The 14,242-nt window shown below is 46.6% G+C and overlaps 1 protein-coding gene across 3 annotated transcripts in view; it reads left to right on the plus strand.

Annotated features, from left to right (window-relative positions):
* SCMH1 (Scm polycomb group protein homolog 1) overlaps positions 1 to 14,242 on the plus strand; it is a 369,044-nt gene that overhangs the window by 122,648 nt on the left and 232,154 nt on the right. For all 3 annotated transcript variants that reach the window (XR_014978950.1, XM_085645667.1, XM_085645668.1), the window contains exon 8: positions 7,141 to 7,384. Coding sequence is in view for 2 of the 3 variants with exons in the window: in XM_085645667.1 (XP_085501793.1) it covers positions 7,141 to 7,384 (244 nt within the window). In the remaining variant the exon portion in view is untranslated. The remainder of the gene's footprint in view (positions 1 to 7,140; positions 7,385 to 14,242) is intronic.

Genomic DNA, 14,242 nt, shown 5'->3' on the forward strand with positions numbered 1-14,242 from the left:
AACGCCCTACTGGGCCACTGGCCTTCTTCAGGATACTGATCCCTCGTTACATCCTAATCCCTCCTAGTTTGTTTAACCAGAAGCTAGGGATAGGTATATGGCAATACTTGCCCTCAAAAGACACACTTGCCATGCGGTATCCGAGGACCATAGTGGGAACGTCACCCTATAGTCACACTTTCAATGTGCGGCGCCTCCTTCCTTGCAACTCTGCACCCTCCAACGCTGAGGTTTGAAACTAAAGCCTCAGGTTCAGATCCTGAAATGGAGATGGATTCAGTCTCTCAGATAATTGGAGGCTTAATTGTGATGACCTTCTCAAAAGTGACCTAGAAAAATGGTAATGCACTAATTCGAGTTGCAGGTACTTGTGTTTTTGTACATACTGAACATTGTGGACCAAATGCAGAACCTTAAATGGAGCTAGTGGAGCCATCTCACAACTTATGAAACATGGTTTCATTGCTTTATGCCATAGATCAGCAAGGGATGTCACGCTTCTATTTTCTGGGAGGCCACCAGAGATGACATTTCCATAACCCAAGCAAGAAACCGTTACTGTTATTATTGAGGCAGTGTGTTCTTTCTTCTTGCAAGTAAGCAGAGATATTTTTGAGGTAGCTTAAATGGATGTGGCAAATCTTAATCTCCTGTTGTTTTACATTTCCCAACAACATGTTGTCCTTCCAGGATGTTTCTTCACATGGTTGGAACATTTACTGCCAGTGAGCTTGATAGTGTCCAGCATTTAACTTTAAATTGGAAGACTTGGATATTTTTGGACTGCCTGGGGAGATATTACAAGCCTCAAAGACTGTACAGATTCTTTCCACCCCTTTTTTCTGAACGCACATTAGTTGTATAGTATCATCAGTAGAGGTCTCTCTACTGTATAGCTATTGTTTCCAGATGACATATGTGAGTGGCTTTTGGTTTGTCTTTGTATTTGTATGTCAGGCAAAACTATAATAAAGTGACATCACACCACTTGATAGGTAAAAAAATTAAGTAAATATAGATTCTGTCATTATTATATAAAATCCTCAAACGCAAGTCATATTGCTAAAAACAACAAAACTGGGAATGCAATTCATTGAACTATTTTACAAGAATCTAGCAGTTCTTTAGCTTTTGCTTAAACTATCAAAAGGTCTTATATTGCTCATTTCTGTCGAATGTGTTTGGAAGTTGTACCTCATTTCCATTATTTGTTCAAACTAGTCACTACAATTTAGGGTCTTCTCAAGGAATCTTCCTGGCATAACATTCCATAGAGCATCCCAAATGAACTTCTAATTTGTTTCATTTCAGGTAGGTGATGTGGTGACTTGCCATTCCTAGAAAGGGATAATATACAACTAGCTACTTCCCTTCTGGTCCTCAAAACATTAAAGTGGTCTAAAGGTCGCCAAAGTAGCACAAATGGTCCTCAGTTCAATAAAATACATACTTGATCAGACTCATGAACTGTTTGTGATGTGAAAACATTATTTAAAGAGTTGTACAATCCTTCTTTTCCATGATATTCATAGAATCGGTTTCACAAATGGGCGCTCCTCGGCTATTTCTAATGGGAAAACTCAGAATATATGAAAATAAATGACTCCCTTTTAAAGCAGCATTTGAAGAAGTCATGTTTCTGATGGAGACTTTTAGCCGTAGATTCCTCACCTTTTGAATAATCCCCAGGCTTCAGACTGGATCCAGTACCTCTGTACGCGAGAAGTTAGTGCCGTGCGGCTCTGCATTGATGCCTTTCTACTCTGGAAATGACGTGCAGGACCTATAATGGCACCACTCCCGCAAGCTGACATTTCCTTTCTTTCCGCACCTCTAGATGCGGATCAGGAGCTTCTTTCGTCTCTCAGAGACTACTTTTTCTCAGCTATTTATCCACATTTTCCACAGTGACAACCGGATTTAAGCTCCGAGAGGACTGTCGCAAACAGATGTCTCCTTGTGTTTGCTTTGTGACAGATCCTCACCAGGTTTGTCTGTGATATCTGAGGATGGGCTAGACTCCAAGACCTTTGAGGAATGTAGGTCGATGAGCCCGAATGCCATCAGGGAAGGCTAGAAAGAACTTTACATCTCTAAGAACAAGAAGACGCAGCACAGGAACAGCTCCAAGTCCTGCTCCAAGTCAGAAGCTCATTCTGGTCCCGCTCATAGAGTTGACGGAGCCGCTCTTGAGGCCAGTCTCCATCACGCTTCAAATCCTTATGTAAGCATAAGAAGTCAAAGCAGAATTTCGCTCCGTCACGCCATTCCCACTCCCCTGGCAAGGTGTTTGGGTGGCACCAACAGACCCCTTGCAACTCTCGAAGTGGGCCAACTTCGGAGGCAATTCCGTAGATGGTTCCGGCACAACCCGAGTTTCTGAGGCCTTCAGCCATGCCGTGCCAAATAAACTAAATTTACTCAGCCATGCTTTGGTTCTTTACTGAATCACTCTTGCGTGTCTTCGGGCCCCAGGTAGCCGAGAGACTTACTACCTGGATTACCGCTGGTGGGTTTTCCCTCAGCATCATCTGGAGCCTTTGTGCCAATTCCGCTCTCAGCTACAGTACCGACGCTGCCTTCAGGCCCAATCCAGTTCCAGGCATGTAGACGCCGATGCTGACCGTATCACCTGAGGAGGTGGCCCTGATTGTCCTTTCCGACGTCGACTTAACACTGGTTGGAATTCAACCCACACCCTAACCGAATCTGTCGCAGGTTTCTGCTCTCGCCTTACCACTAGGCAGGCAACACTCCTTGTATTCTGTTTTTTGGCACAGACTCCAACAACAATCCTGATTAGGGTGATAAGTTCGCTCAGCCCTATGCCATTGACAATTGGTATGAAGACTTACAAGATGGTAGGTGCAAGGCATCCCCTCGGAGTCGGCCCTGTTCTCCTCTTCTGGCCCTGCCACTGAAGAAAATGTCTCCTACGCCATGGTCAGGAATAGGACGTCTAAAGTCCTCGATCTTCACCTCCCCACTGTGGAGGTCAAAAGGAATGTCATGTCATGTCAGACTGCTTCTGAGCCTGTCCTCTTGTTCATTGAGGCCTTGATGGATACTTTTCTAGTTGCCTGACATAAACCATGTACTGTCCGTCCAGTTCACCAGCATGTTGCCAGGCCCCACAGCCCTGCCCTGTGTGACCGGACCTTCTCTCTCAGAACCCCTCTACAGAGAGTCTTGTGGTGAAGGCTTCCACTAGCTGGACCAACCCTAACCATTTTCCTTCCACTCCCCCTGACAGGGAACCAGAGTGATTGGAGACTTTTGGATAATGCTTGTTCTCTTAGCCGCCGCTAGCTCGGCCCTGTGGTCAGTCAAAGCCTCCTGTTTACCGGTTTTTGTACCCGCCCCCCCCCCCCCACACACACACTTTGGGACTGGAAGGCAAAGGTCCTCCCCAGTGTTCCGGAAGACCTTCACCCTGTTCTTTCACAGGCCGTCCAGGATGGTCATGATGCAGCCCAGTTCAAGATTCATTGTGGCTTAGACACCACTGACTTCATTGGCACTAGTGTAGCCATTCGCTGACATGCATGGTAAAGATCCACTGGGTTCTAGGGCTACATCCATCCTCCCTAATGGACATGCCCATTGATGGGACTGGCTTGTTCAGGGAGACGGCGAACTCTGTTCTTGCAAAATTTAAAGAGAGTAGGGCTACTGCTTGCTCTCTTGGCCTTTCCATGCAGCCTTGCCAGCAACACTTCCAGCATTCCTTTTGTGGCTTCGGCCGAGGAATTCCCTATCACCAGCCTATCTCACCCCATCAGCACCCAGAAGTTTTGCACGAGATGCGTGGTGCCCACCGTTCCTGCGACCAAGGTCAGTATGCCGCTTAGTCCATACAACTCGCAGCCCCAAATGAAAACCCCTTTAGTATACCCTTACCAGGTCAGAGCCATCCAGTGAAAAGCAGAATTCACAGATTTTATCCGGGCTGGCAGCGATCACATCAGACAGGTTAGACCTCCAAATTGTTCTCAACGGCTACGCCTTACCCTTCCTTTCATCTCTACCGCACCGTCCACCGTCTACCCAAAGACTTACGAGGAATATCTACATTTTGCGGCAGGGAGTGCAAGCCCTTTTTGTCACTAGGGCTATCGAGATGGTGCCAGTGCCAGAAATAGGACATGGTTGTTATTCTTGCTACTTTCTAGTGCCCAAGAAGGAGAAGGTCAAAAAGATCACCTGGGCTCATGTATTGTCTACCTTCTCCCCTGAAAACTGGATGGTGGCGTTGGAGCTGCAGGTCACCTATTTCCATATTCCCATCCTGCCGACTCTGTGCTAACTGCGGTTTGTGGTGGGAGAGGAGCATTTTCAATTTGCTGTGCTCTCCTTTGGTCTCACTAGCATCCCTCTGGTGTTCACAAAAGTGATGGCAGTGGTGGCAGCACACTTCATGGGTACCAGTCTTCCTTTATCTTGACGACAGGCTATTGAAGGCGCACTCACCCCAGGCAGTCATCAACACCACCACTGCAAACCTCGATTCATCCTAGAAATTCACTGACAACGTTCGAGCACGCTAGGTGCCGTATCTGGCTCTGCAGTGTGATCCCAGTAGGTCAACCTCAAGGGAACCTCTCTGATCACGTGCAGATCTGAGGAGACTGCTAAAAATCCGCAGTGGTGACAACTGGACTGCAGTTGGGTCTGCTGCAGACCACTTACCCTTCCCCACCCAGAACTGACAGTGGTGACCAATGCATCGCTTTTGGTTTGTGTGGTCATCTGGGAGAGGTGGAGTTCCGAGACCTCTGGTCTCCAGCGGAGTCCTGGCACCATATTAATGTTTTGGAGCTGAGGGCCATCCTTTTTGCACTCAAAAAATCCCTTCCTGCATCCATCAAGGGGAAGCTGGTACAGGTACTTATGGACACACCACCACCATGTGGTACTCCAGCAAACAGGGCAGATGGGTTCCCAGAACATGTGCCCTGAGGCCTTGCACCTCTGTGAAGGGTTGGACCACCAAGGTATCTTCCTGGTGGCAAACCTTCTGTCGCTTGCTAGCGGATCACAGGTAGCAATAACACCCGAAGGTGACACAAGGTCCTGTCAGCAAATGGGGAAAACCTTGGCTCGATCTATGTGCCACTACTGAGTGCACGCAATGTCAGCACTTCTCAACGTTGGAGTTTCCAAGGTGTTTCTTGCGTGAAGAGACATTCTGCCTCGAATGGAACTCAGGACTCTTGTATGCCTTTGCGTCTATACCATTCCTGCACCGAGTTCTCAGTAAGATCAGGACAGACCGGGCCAAAAGTCACCCTAGTGGCTCCAGACTGGGCACAGATAATATGGTTTCCAGAACTCCTGGTCTTAAGCATCTATCTTCTGATCAGGAGATTTTCCGGTCACAGCAGAACAGTCGGGTGCTCCAGCCCGGCCTTTGCAATCTCTACCTTCATGCATGGAGATTGAGCATCAGCAGCTGAACTCCGTCGACTAGCCTCCAGAAGTAGTTGATGTCACCTTGGCAGCCGGCGTCCCTCGACTAAAACTGTATACACCTCTTGGAGACAAATTTGTGGTTTGGGGCAATGCTTGCCGGATTGAACTTCTCCGGGCCAAACTTTCTGATGTTTTATTGTTTGTGCTGTGTCTTACCCAGCAACGCCTTGCTCTGGGCACAGTTAAAGGTTTTCTTTCGGCCCTCTCACCCTTTTTACAATTGCCTAATCGGCCATCTTTATTTAAATCAACTATTGTGACCCGTTTTTTTGAAAGGGCTACAATATATGTTTCCCGATCCCCATTAGTGATGTCCCAATGGAACCTCAATCTTGTCCTTGTGTAGCTGATATGTACTCCATTCAAGCTGCTCTATAGTTGTCCCTTACGGCTTCTCACAACCTAAAGTGTGTTACTAGTCGCCATCGCTTCAGCATGCTATGTGTGTGAACTTCAGGGTCAGTGTGTTCATCCTACATACCCACCTTCTTCTCTGAGAGGCTGGTTCTGCATACTTGAACATCTTTTTTCCCGGAAGTTGTAACTCCATTCCATGTCAGCCAATCCATCATTCTGCCAGTGTTCTAAGCCCCACCTCACTCCTCTAAGGAAGACAAGAGGCTTCATCATGCCTTGGAGCCTAAGAGAGTGATCAGCTTCTACATCGATCGCATAAAGGATTACAAGGTGGACTAACAGCTCTTGTGGGGTTCGCCAGAGTAAAAAAAGGCAAGCCTGTGCTGAAGCATACAGTCTTATGCTGGATCGTGCTCTGTTTTAAGATTTGTTGCGCACTGGCAATGAAGCAGCCTCCGGAAGGACTGTGTGCCCATTCCACCAGGGCCAAAGCTGCTACCAAAGCTTTAGTATGCGGCGTCCCTGTCCTAGACATCTGCAAGGCAGATACTTTGGGAGACCTTCCATACCTTCTCGAAGCACTATTGTCTGGACAGCCAGGTCCACAAGCAACGGAACTTTGTCTGCTCAGTCAGGCAGGACTTTCTGGTTTGATTCCTTCCACAGCCCTTCTCCCTTAGGTACTGCTTTGGAACCAGTAGGTAGGGAATGTGTGGCTAGAAGTCTCTATCAAAACAAGAAGTTACTTACCTTTGGTAAGGCTCTTTCTGGTATAGGCTCTAGCTGCAGATTCCTCACCGACTCTCCCATCCTCACCTTTCTATGGTTGGGCTCTATGCTTCATTTAGGAATCTGCACACTGATCTTTTGATTTGATTTTGGGGCTCCACGAATGGAGGCATGGACAGTCTCAAAAGCACCTGATACCAGTGTGCTGGAGTGGTATCTTTATAGGACACGCAAGTCATTTCAGTAACGAAACAGCATTCAGTGCGGGGCTGCACGGTGCCACCTTCCGTCGCACAGAGGTACTGCGAAAAGGTTTCCGGATTCAGTCTGATGCCTGGGGAATATTCAAAAGGTGAAGAATCTTTGTCTAGATAGTCTCTACAAGAAAGTGCCTTACCAAAGGTAAATAACTTGTTCCTCTAGTGATGGCGATGCCCTTAGAATAAAAGGTGCTCGTTCTTTTTTTGGAAAAGCTTACCACAGCTCAAGCATGGAAAGAGCCTGATAAAGTATTTAATGAGTCAAGACGGACATTATTTGGAAAAATTGTGTCCAATTGTTGTCTTCTGGCTTTCCCTAAAGGATCCGCCTCCTCCATCCCAGAACTATTTCAGTACGGGAATGAAATTGGAAGCCGTGGACCGGAAGAACCCTCACTTCATCTGTCCTGCAACGATAGGGGAGGTAAAGGGCTGCGAAGTGCTTGTGACTTTCGATGGTTGGCGAGGGGCCTTTGATTACTGGTGTCGCTATGATTCCCGTGATATCTTCCCTGTTGGCTGGTGTTCCATGACCGGGGACAATCTGCAGCCCCCTGGCACCAAAGGTAACTTCTGGCTACAACTCTTTTATGTTTAGTTATCATGTGGCCTTTGATATTACTTTCTATATATGAAGCTGTTTGTGTGTGTTGTGTTACAAGTGTTTTTAGATGTTTTTGATGGAGGTGACTACAGATGTATTGCTGTAAAGTATGAATAGAGAATGTTGTGGAATGGCATGTAGTAGGTATTTGAATCGTTTCAGTGTTTGCTTAAATTTGCTGCATCACAATGTTTATATAAAAACAGTTAAATGCTGTATAATTGTCCAACTGGTTGTGCATGTGCGCATGTGATATCTGGAGTTCTCAGGAGTTCTGGGCAGATCCAGCCTCCCCTTAAAATTGATTTATTTTACTTTATGAATATTTGTGCCTTCCTGCATAATGAAAAGTATGTTTGAAGTGAGAAAGAAAAAAGCAGTTCTTTATGATTTGAATGGATAAATCCAGACGAATGTTGAAATGTTGTGTTTTATGTAGTTCTTTTATTAAAACTTGATACTTCTCAGGGTCTTGTTTTTCTTTCGGGTACACATCTTTAGAGTGAATCCTTCCACTATTTATAGGAAGTCTCATACATTTGCTCTAGAATTGTTTTCTCCTGAAAGATACAAATGAGGGCAGGACTGTCAGAACCCATATGTCTTCTTCCTTTGTCCCTATTTATCCCTGTTGGTTTAGGCCGCCTTCTCCCCCCTGCCCCCTCCCCTTTTGCTTTAAATGTATACAAATATAGAAATTAGGATAGGATTATCTGGAACCAATCTCCATCTGCCAAAACTGCTTCTTTCACTTCAGCCACATAGTTAATTTCCATTGATCTTCCTTTCACCTACCTTTTTGTGGCTTCTCATTGCTCATATCGCTTGATGCCGTCTGTTGTTTCTTCATGTTTATGTATTGACCAGTCTGCTGACCTGGGCTCCCGAGAAGCTGGCAAGTCCTGATTTAGTGTTTGGTGGACAGATTAATGTCCATCAGGGCAATGGACTACTTTACACTGTCGCCTTGTAGGACATCCCGCCAGTCAAATTTAGATATGTATGCAGGCCCCATAGACTTCTCCCAACATTAATAGGAATCACTGTCATGGCGGTTCCTGGCAATGTAGGAAATGTTTGCCGGACAATACCATCAACTGTGATGGCCCGCCGGCTGTCAAACTTTTCAAAAGTTTTTTGTTTTCAATCAATCAATCAGGATTTTATAAAGCACGGCTAAATAGCTGATAGGTTATCCAGGCGCTTGCAGATCCTGGAGGCTTATTTGAAAAGCCAGGTCTTGATGGCCATTTGGAATTCCGGAACTGAGATGATGGTCTGGAGGTTCATGGGGAGGCTGTTCCAGGTCTTTGCTGCTATGTGGGAAAAGGAGCGTCCTCTACTTCTGCTTTAGTAGATGCCGAGTGCATGGGCAAGTGAAAGGGAGGCGGAGCGTAGTCTTCTCAATAGTTGGTGAAAGTTCAGGCAGTGGTTAATGTAGGCGGGTTGACATCTCCTCTGTACGGGGAGCCAGTGTAGTTGCCTGAGGTGGGTTGTGATGTGGGTTCATCGGGGAAGGACGAGGATGAGTCTGGCTGCGGCGTTCTGTATGGTCTGAAGTCTCTGTAGGAGGTAGGCGGCGATTCCTACGTAGGGGGCGTTGCCATAGTCCAGTTGGCTGGTGATGAGTGCTTGTGTCACGGTGCATCTCGTGTGTAGGGTAGCCTCTTGAAGATCTTGCGTAGCATGCTCAGAGTGAGGAAGCAGGCGGAGGTGACAGCGTTGATCTGTGGTTTCATGATGAACTTGTTGTCAATGATGATTCTGAGGTTTCTGGCGTGGTTGGAAGGAGTGGGTGCGGGTCCTAGGACTGATTGACACCAAGAGTGGTTTCATGCATTTCAGTACTTCCATCTTATCTGTGTTTAGCTGCAGGCAGTTGTTCTTCATCCGGTCAGCGGCATTTGTCATGCATCTGTGAGCGTTGATTCAGTTGGTGGTTGGGTCATCGGTGAGTGCGAGGATGAGTTGGGTGTCGTTTGCACAAGAAATTATGTTGAGACCATGGGATCGGATGATGTTGGCCAGCTGGGTCATATCTGCATTGAAGAGCGTAGGGCTGAGGGATAAGCCCTGGGGGACCCCAAAGGTGATCTTCTTGGGTTCAGAGGTGGATCCTCTGTGTTCTTCCGGTGAGGAAGGAGGTGATCTGAGCGCGTCCCCTTGGATGCCAATGCGGTGGAGTCTTTTGATCAGCGTGTTGTGGGATACGGTGTTGAAGGCTGCCGAGAGGTCGAGGAGTATCAAAGCTGCTGTTTCTCCTTAGTTGAGGAGGGTTTGGATGTCATCTGTGGCTGTAATCAGGGCGGTTTCGATGCTCTGATTGCTGTGGAAGCCGGATTGGGCGGCGTCGAGTAGCTGGTTCTGCTACAGGTGTCTCATGAGTTGAATGTTGATTATATTTTCCTGTACCTTCCATGGGAATCGAAGCAGGGAGATTGGCCAGTATTTTTTTAGATCGCTGGGGTTGGCAGAGGGTTTTTAAGTAGTGGTCTGACTTTAACGTGTTTCCAGTCATTGGGAAATGTTGCAGTGGTGATAGAGGTGTTGAGTAGGGTGGTGAGTTCCTGGCCAATCCTTTCATTTCTGAGGTTGAAGATGTGGTGCAGGCATGGGTCTGTTGGAGCTACTGAGTAGATGGATTTCATGGTGGAAGTGGTGTCCTGTGTGGAGAGGATGTTCCACTCCAGCTGTTTGCTGTCTCGTTACGCTGTTCTGAGTTCTTGGGTGTTCCAGTTGGCCTGTTTGGAGTATTGTCTCTGGATGGTGCTCTTGATGGGGACGAAACTGTCTGCACAATTTGTGATCCAGGCGTTAATGTTTTTCACTCTCTGTTCGAGGTTGGTGGCGGTAGCAAGGTTGGAGGTGTTGAGGGTGTTCGACCAGCTGGTCCCTGAGATTTTGTTCTACCTCTGGTGAGGGATGTTGGCCATCATGGGGAGGTGGTGTGAGGGAGTTGGAGATACTGAAGTGGATGATGGAGTAATCTGTCCATGTGAGTTCTGTGTCATGGCTGTATTTGACGTGGTTATTGGAGGGGAAAATTGGGTCCAGCCTGTGTACTGCAGTGTGTGTAGGGTCGTGGACAATCTGGGTCTGAAGAGGTGTGCAGTGTTTTTGTTGTTAGGGTCATCAATGTGTAAATTTAGGTCGCTGAGGAAGATGTAGTCTTTGGAGTCTAAGGCAAGGGGTGCAATGAAGTTTGCGGTGGTGTTGCAGAAGCTGGACCACAGGCCTGGGGGTCGGAAGGGTTGTCTTGTCCTCTGTGTGGAGCTTGAAGTTGAGATGTTCCATGAGGGTAGTTGTGTTGGTGTTGGTGGTGGTGGTACACTATGTGGTCTCTATGTGGATGATGGCTCTACCTCCTCCCGGCTTGTTGGTGCGGTCCTGGCGATGAATTTTATATCTGTCGGGGATCGCTGTGGCAATGCCTGGGGAGGATGGAGGTTGAGCCAGGTCTCAGTAAGGGAATCTATGTCGGGTGTGAGGGTGGCGATGAGGTCCCATAATTCAGTGGAATGCTTGCATAGTGAGCGTTTGTTGAGAAGGGCTCATGTGAGTTGGTGTGTTTGTTCAGGTAGTGTCTGTGGTGTGGTCTGGGTGGGGCTGGTCGGTGGGCTGGTGTGTGTGCAGTGTCAGGTGAAGTGGCAGTGGGTGCAGGTGAAAGGGCCTACCGTGGAGCGTCGGTCGGTGCTGTGGCAGTGTTTGTTGCGGCGTCCACAGTCAAGAGTGTAGAGCTCGGCGACGGTGTATCTTTGGGGGAGGGAGCGGGAGAGCCAGGGGTCATGGGGCTGGGCGTGATCCAGGCATGGACGGGCGCAGACAGGCTTGCCTTTGGTGCACTAGTGGTGTGTTCACTGCGGGGTCATGCTGTGGCCTGCATTGAGTAGGTCTTGGGGTGGGCGGGGCTTTTGTTGGCAGGAAGAATGGTGAGTGGGAAAACCCGGTTGGGAATACCCCAGCGGGAAAACCCAGGTAGCTGCGGGAACTGAAGGCCACATACAAGTGGCAAGCTAGGTGTCCAGGTGCCTTCAAAAACAAGGTTTTTCAAAAACAAAATCCAAAACGGGAGCTTACTTTTGAAAAGCAAAAAACTAATGACCCCCCAAATCCTGGGTGTTTCCTCTCAGAGTGTGGGGGCCAATATAGATTTTTTTTCCAGTCCCTTACTGCTAGTTTTTTTTTTGCCAGTGACGGGCAGTAATAAAAGACATTACTCTTACCACCTAGATGGTGTAATATCCTTCATCCAACGGTCCCACTCTGTCTGGCCATGTGAGGAAATATTCCATTGACAGTGCCAGCAGGAGCTCTGTTAATAGAATACCTACAGTCCGCCCATCTCCAAATATGGCAGGCGGAACGAGGTTTGGAGGGCAGGGTACTCCTTCACGTTTGCCACAGAGTTCTTTATTTTGCAGACTCTAAATCAAGTCCCTAATGTTTCATACAAAAACATGTAGAAATACATTTTACTTGTACTTTCATTATTGTTGCAATGGATGGAGGTTTACTAGGAGGCTACCCAGAGACAAGGGAGCTCTGCCACTCAACACAATTTGTTTCGGAGAGGTTAGGACCACTCTTCCTTTGATCATCATTGTTATTAAACCTGTTTCTGTCACAGTGCAGACTTCTGGTTTTATTCAGCATTTCCTTGTTGTGTGAAAAAGTCCTAACTCATAGCAGTATCTCCCAAAATCACCAGCCTTAATAACTTCGATGAGACCTAGGTTCAAAATAACTAATGGCATCACATAACACGCTCCATGGCACAATTCCCAAATGTCTTCCTTAAGCAGCTATTTAACAATACAAGAGCCTTCTTGCATCTAATTGCAGTGTTAAAGTTTGAAAATATGTATCTATCCATGTTTTTCACAAACTACAAATTCTATCTCAAACGGGTGTCTTTAAATAGGTTAGAGGAGTCAATATTGTCTTCTCATATGAAGCAATTGTGTGAGATAGTAAGGGCCTTATTATGAGTTATGTGGACCAGAATTCTCATATGTAATTCTACTCCACCTGATCATGACTGGCCTGGCAGTTTTTGCACCTGGCTTTCCTTGGTACGGGAACACCAGACCCTTTTTTACCAAAAGGAAATTTCAACTGATGAACTGTTTTAAGGCTTTGGCCCCAACTACAGCCATATCTCTCCCATGACCTCGCCCAGTTTTTTTCTACAACAGAGGAGTAGCATGCAATTCTTCCCTGTGTCAGAAATAATTCTTCCCTTACACTACCCTGCTAACCACCCTTCCTCCACCCCCACTCTACATAGAAGCTCCTGCTCCCATTTGCTATCTGCTCAGAGTAGGTGGTAAATGGAGCTCTCAACAACTGAGAGTAAGGAATACCGTGCTGTTTTATGCATCCTAATTCCATATCTGCACAGTTATCCCCCATTCCGAGGGTTTTAATTTGTATTTGCATTGTGCTGGTGGGTTATTATAAAATGGTGCAAGAAATGGGTTATTAGGGAGGATAGGAGTCCTTCAGTAATAAATCCAACACACAAGTCCAATAAATAAACGTGGGCTAAACCCCTAGTAGCTATGAAAGAGAGTAGACAGGATAAAAATAGAAAAACGTGTGTAGAGTATTTAGCAGTAACAAAACAGTTAAGAAGTCAAATCACAACAGAATGAAATTCACATGATCAATTTCTAACAGACAAGCATTTAATTAGAAACATTGCATCAAAACTACTAACTACTAACTAAAACTACCAATAAAGGGAAACTGAGATATGAATTTTTAAAGTTTTATAACTAAGAAAAGATAAAGCGTAATTCAGAAGTCACTGTTCGCAGTTGATTGGGACTTAGATGCAGTTTCAGACTAACTGCAATGGAGTGGAGGTCAGCTACCCCATGTAGGTCGTCCTAGTAAAAGATTTTACCTTCTGACATAGTCTCTCAAATAGAAATCTGAATCTTCCAGCATGGCAAGGCTTCAGGCTGTATCTGGAGACGTCCTCTCCAAGTTGGATAGCTCTTGGACGAGGTCGTGCTGTAGCCTTTGGTTTTGTCAACGAAAAACTCTAAGAGGGAAAATTCACATTTTGTGCCGCTGAAGTCCTCTCAGAAGTTCGATACTTTTCACACCTTCAACCAGTCAATAATTCTACCTTTGACCGTAGCCCTTTTTATGGAGCTCAAAATCCTCCAGTAGGGCAAGCCTGAAGCTGTATCTCACAAAGTCCTCTTGAAATCGAACTCCTTTGTTATGAGGTCTTCATACTTCGGAGGTCTTGGAAGTCCAGAAATGTTCTAAGTCTCAACTATTCTGACTTTCTGGAGTAGGTCCTCCAAGGTTCACAGGATCTCAGGGACATTCCTTAGGGGAAGGACTCTCTCCAAGAGAGGCCACCAGCAAGTATCCAGTCCATGTCCAGTTATTGTTCAGCTGGGCTCTCCAGGAAAAAAGGCTTCTTGCAGGTTGTTGTGTGCTGGAGCCATTCAGGAGGTCAGCCAACTGACCTTTGGAGTCTACTTCTTGTTCAAGTGGGAGCAGGTTCTCCACACAGGTACAGTCCTCTTATGGTCTTTCTCAGGTTCATGTGTGTTCTGATGTGCTGTGGGTCAGCTGCTACTTTTGTAGGATTCACTAGCCAGTTAGTAGTGGTGCCTCCAGGACACTCCCTAACCAATAAGAAAAAAAGTTCCCAGGGGCAGACCTTCTCACTTTTGCTGCACATCATGTTTGCCTCTTTGCAAATGATCCCACCGTGCACTATCCTAAGTAAAATTCAACATGGCAGCTCGCTTCTGCTCTGTGAGGTTTTGGGTGTACCATCCAGGAGTTGTGTATA

This window comes from Triturus cristatus, chromosome 3_1, assembly GCF_964204655.1.
Source record: "Triturus cristatus chromosome 3_1, aTriCri1.1, whole genome shotgun sequence".
In the NCBI taxonomy this organism is placed as follows: domain Eukaryota; kingdom Metazoa; phylum Chordata; class Amphibia; order Caudata; family Salamandridae; genus Triturus; species Triturus cristatus.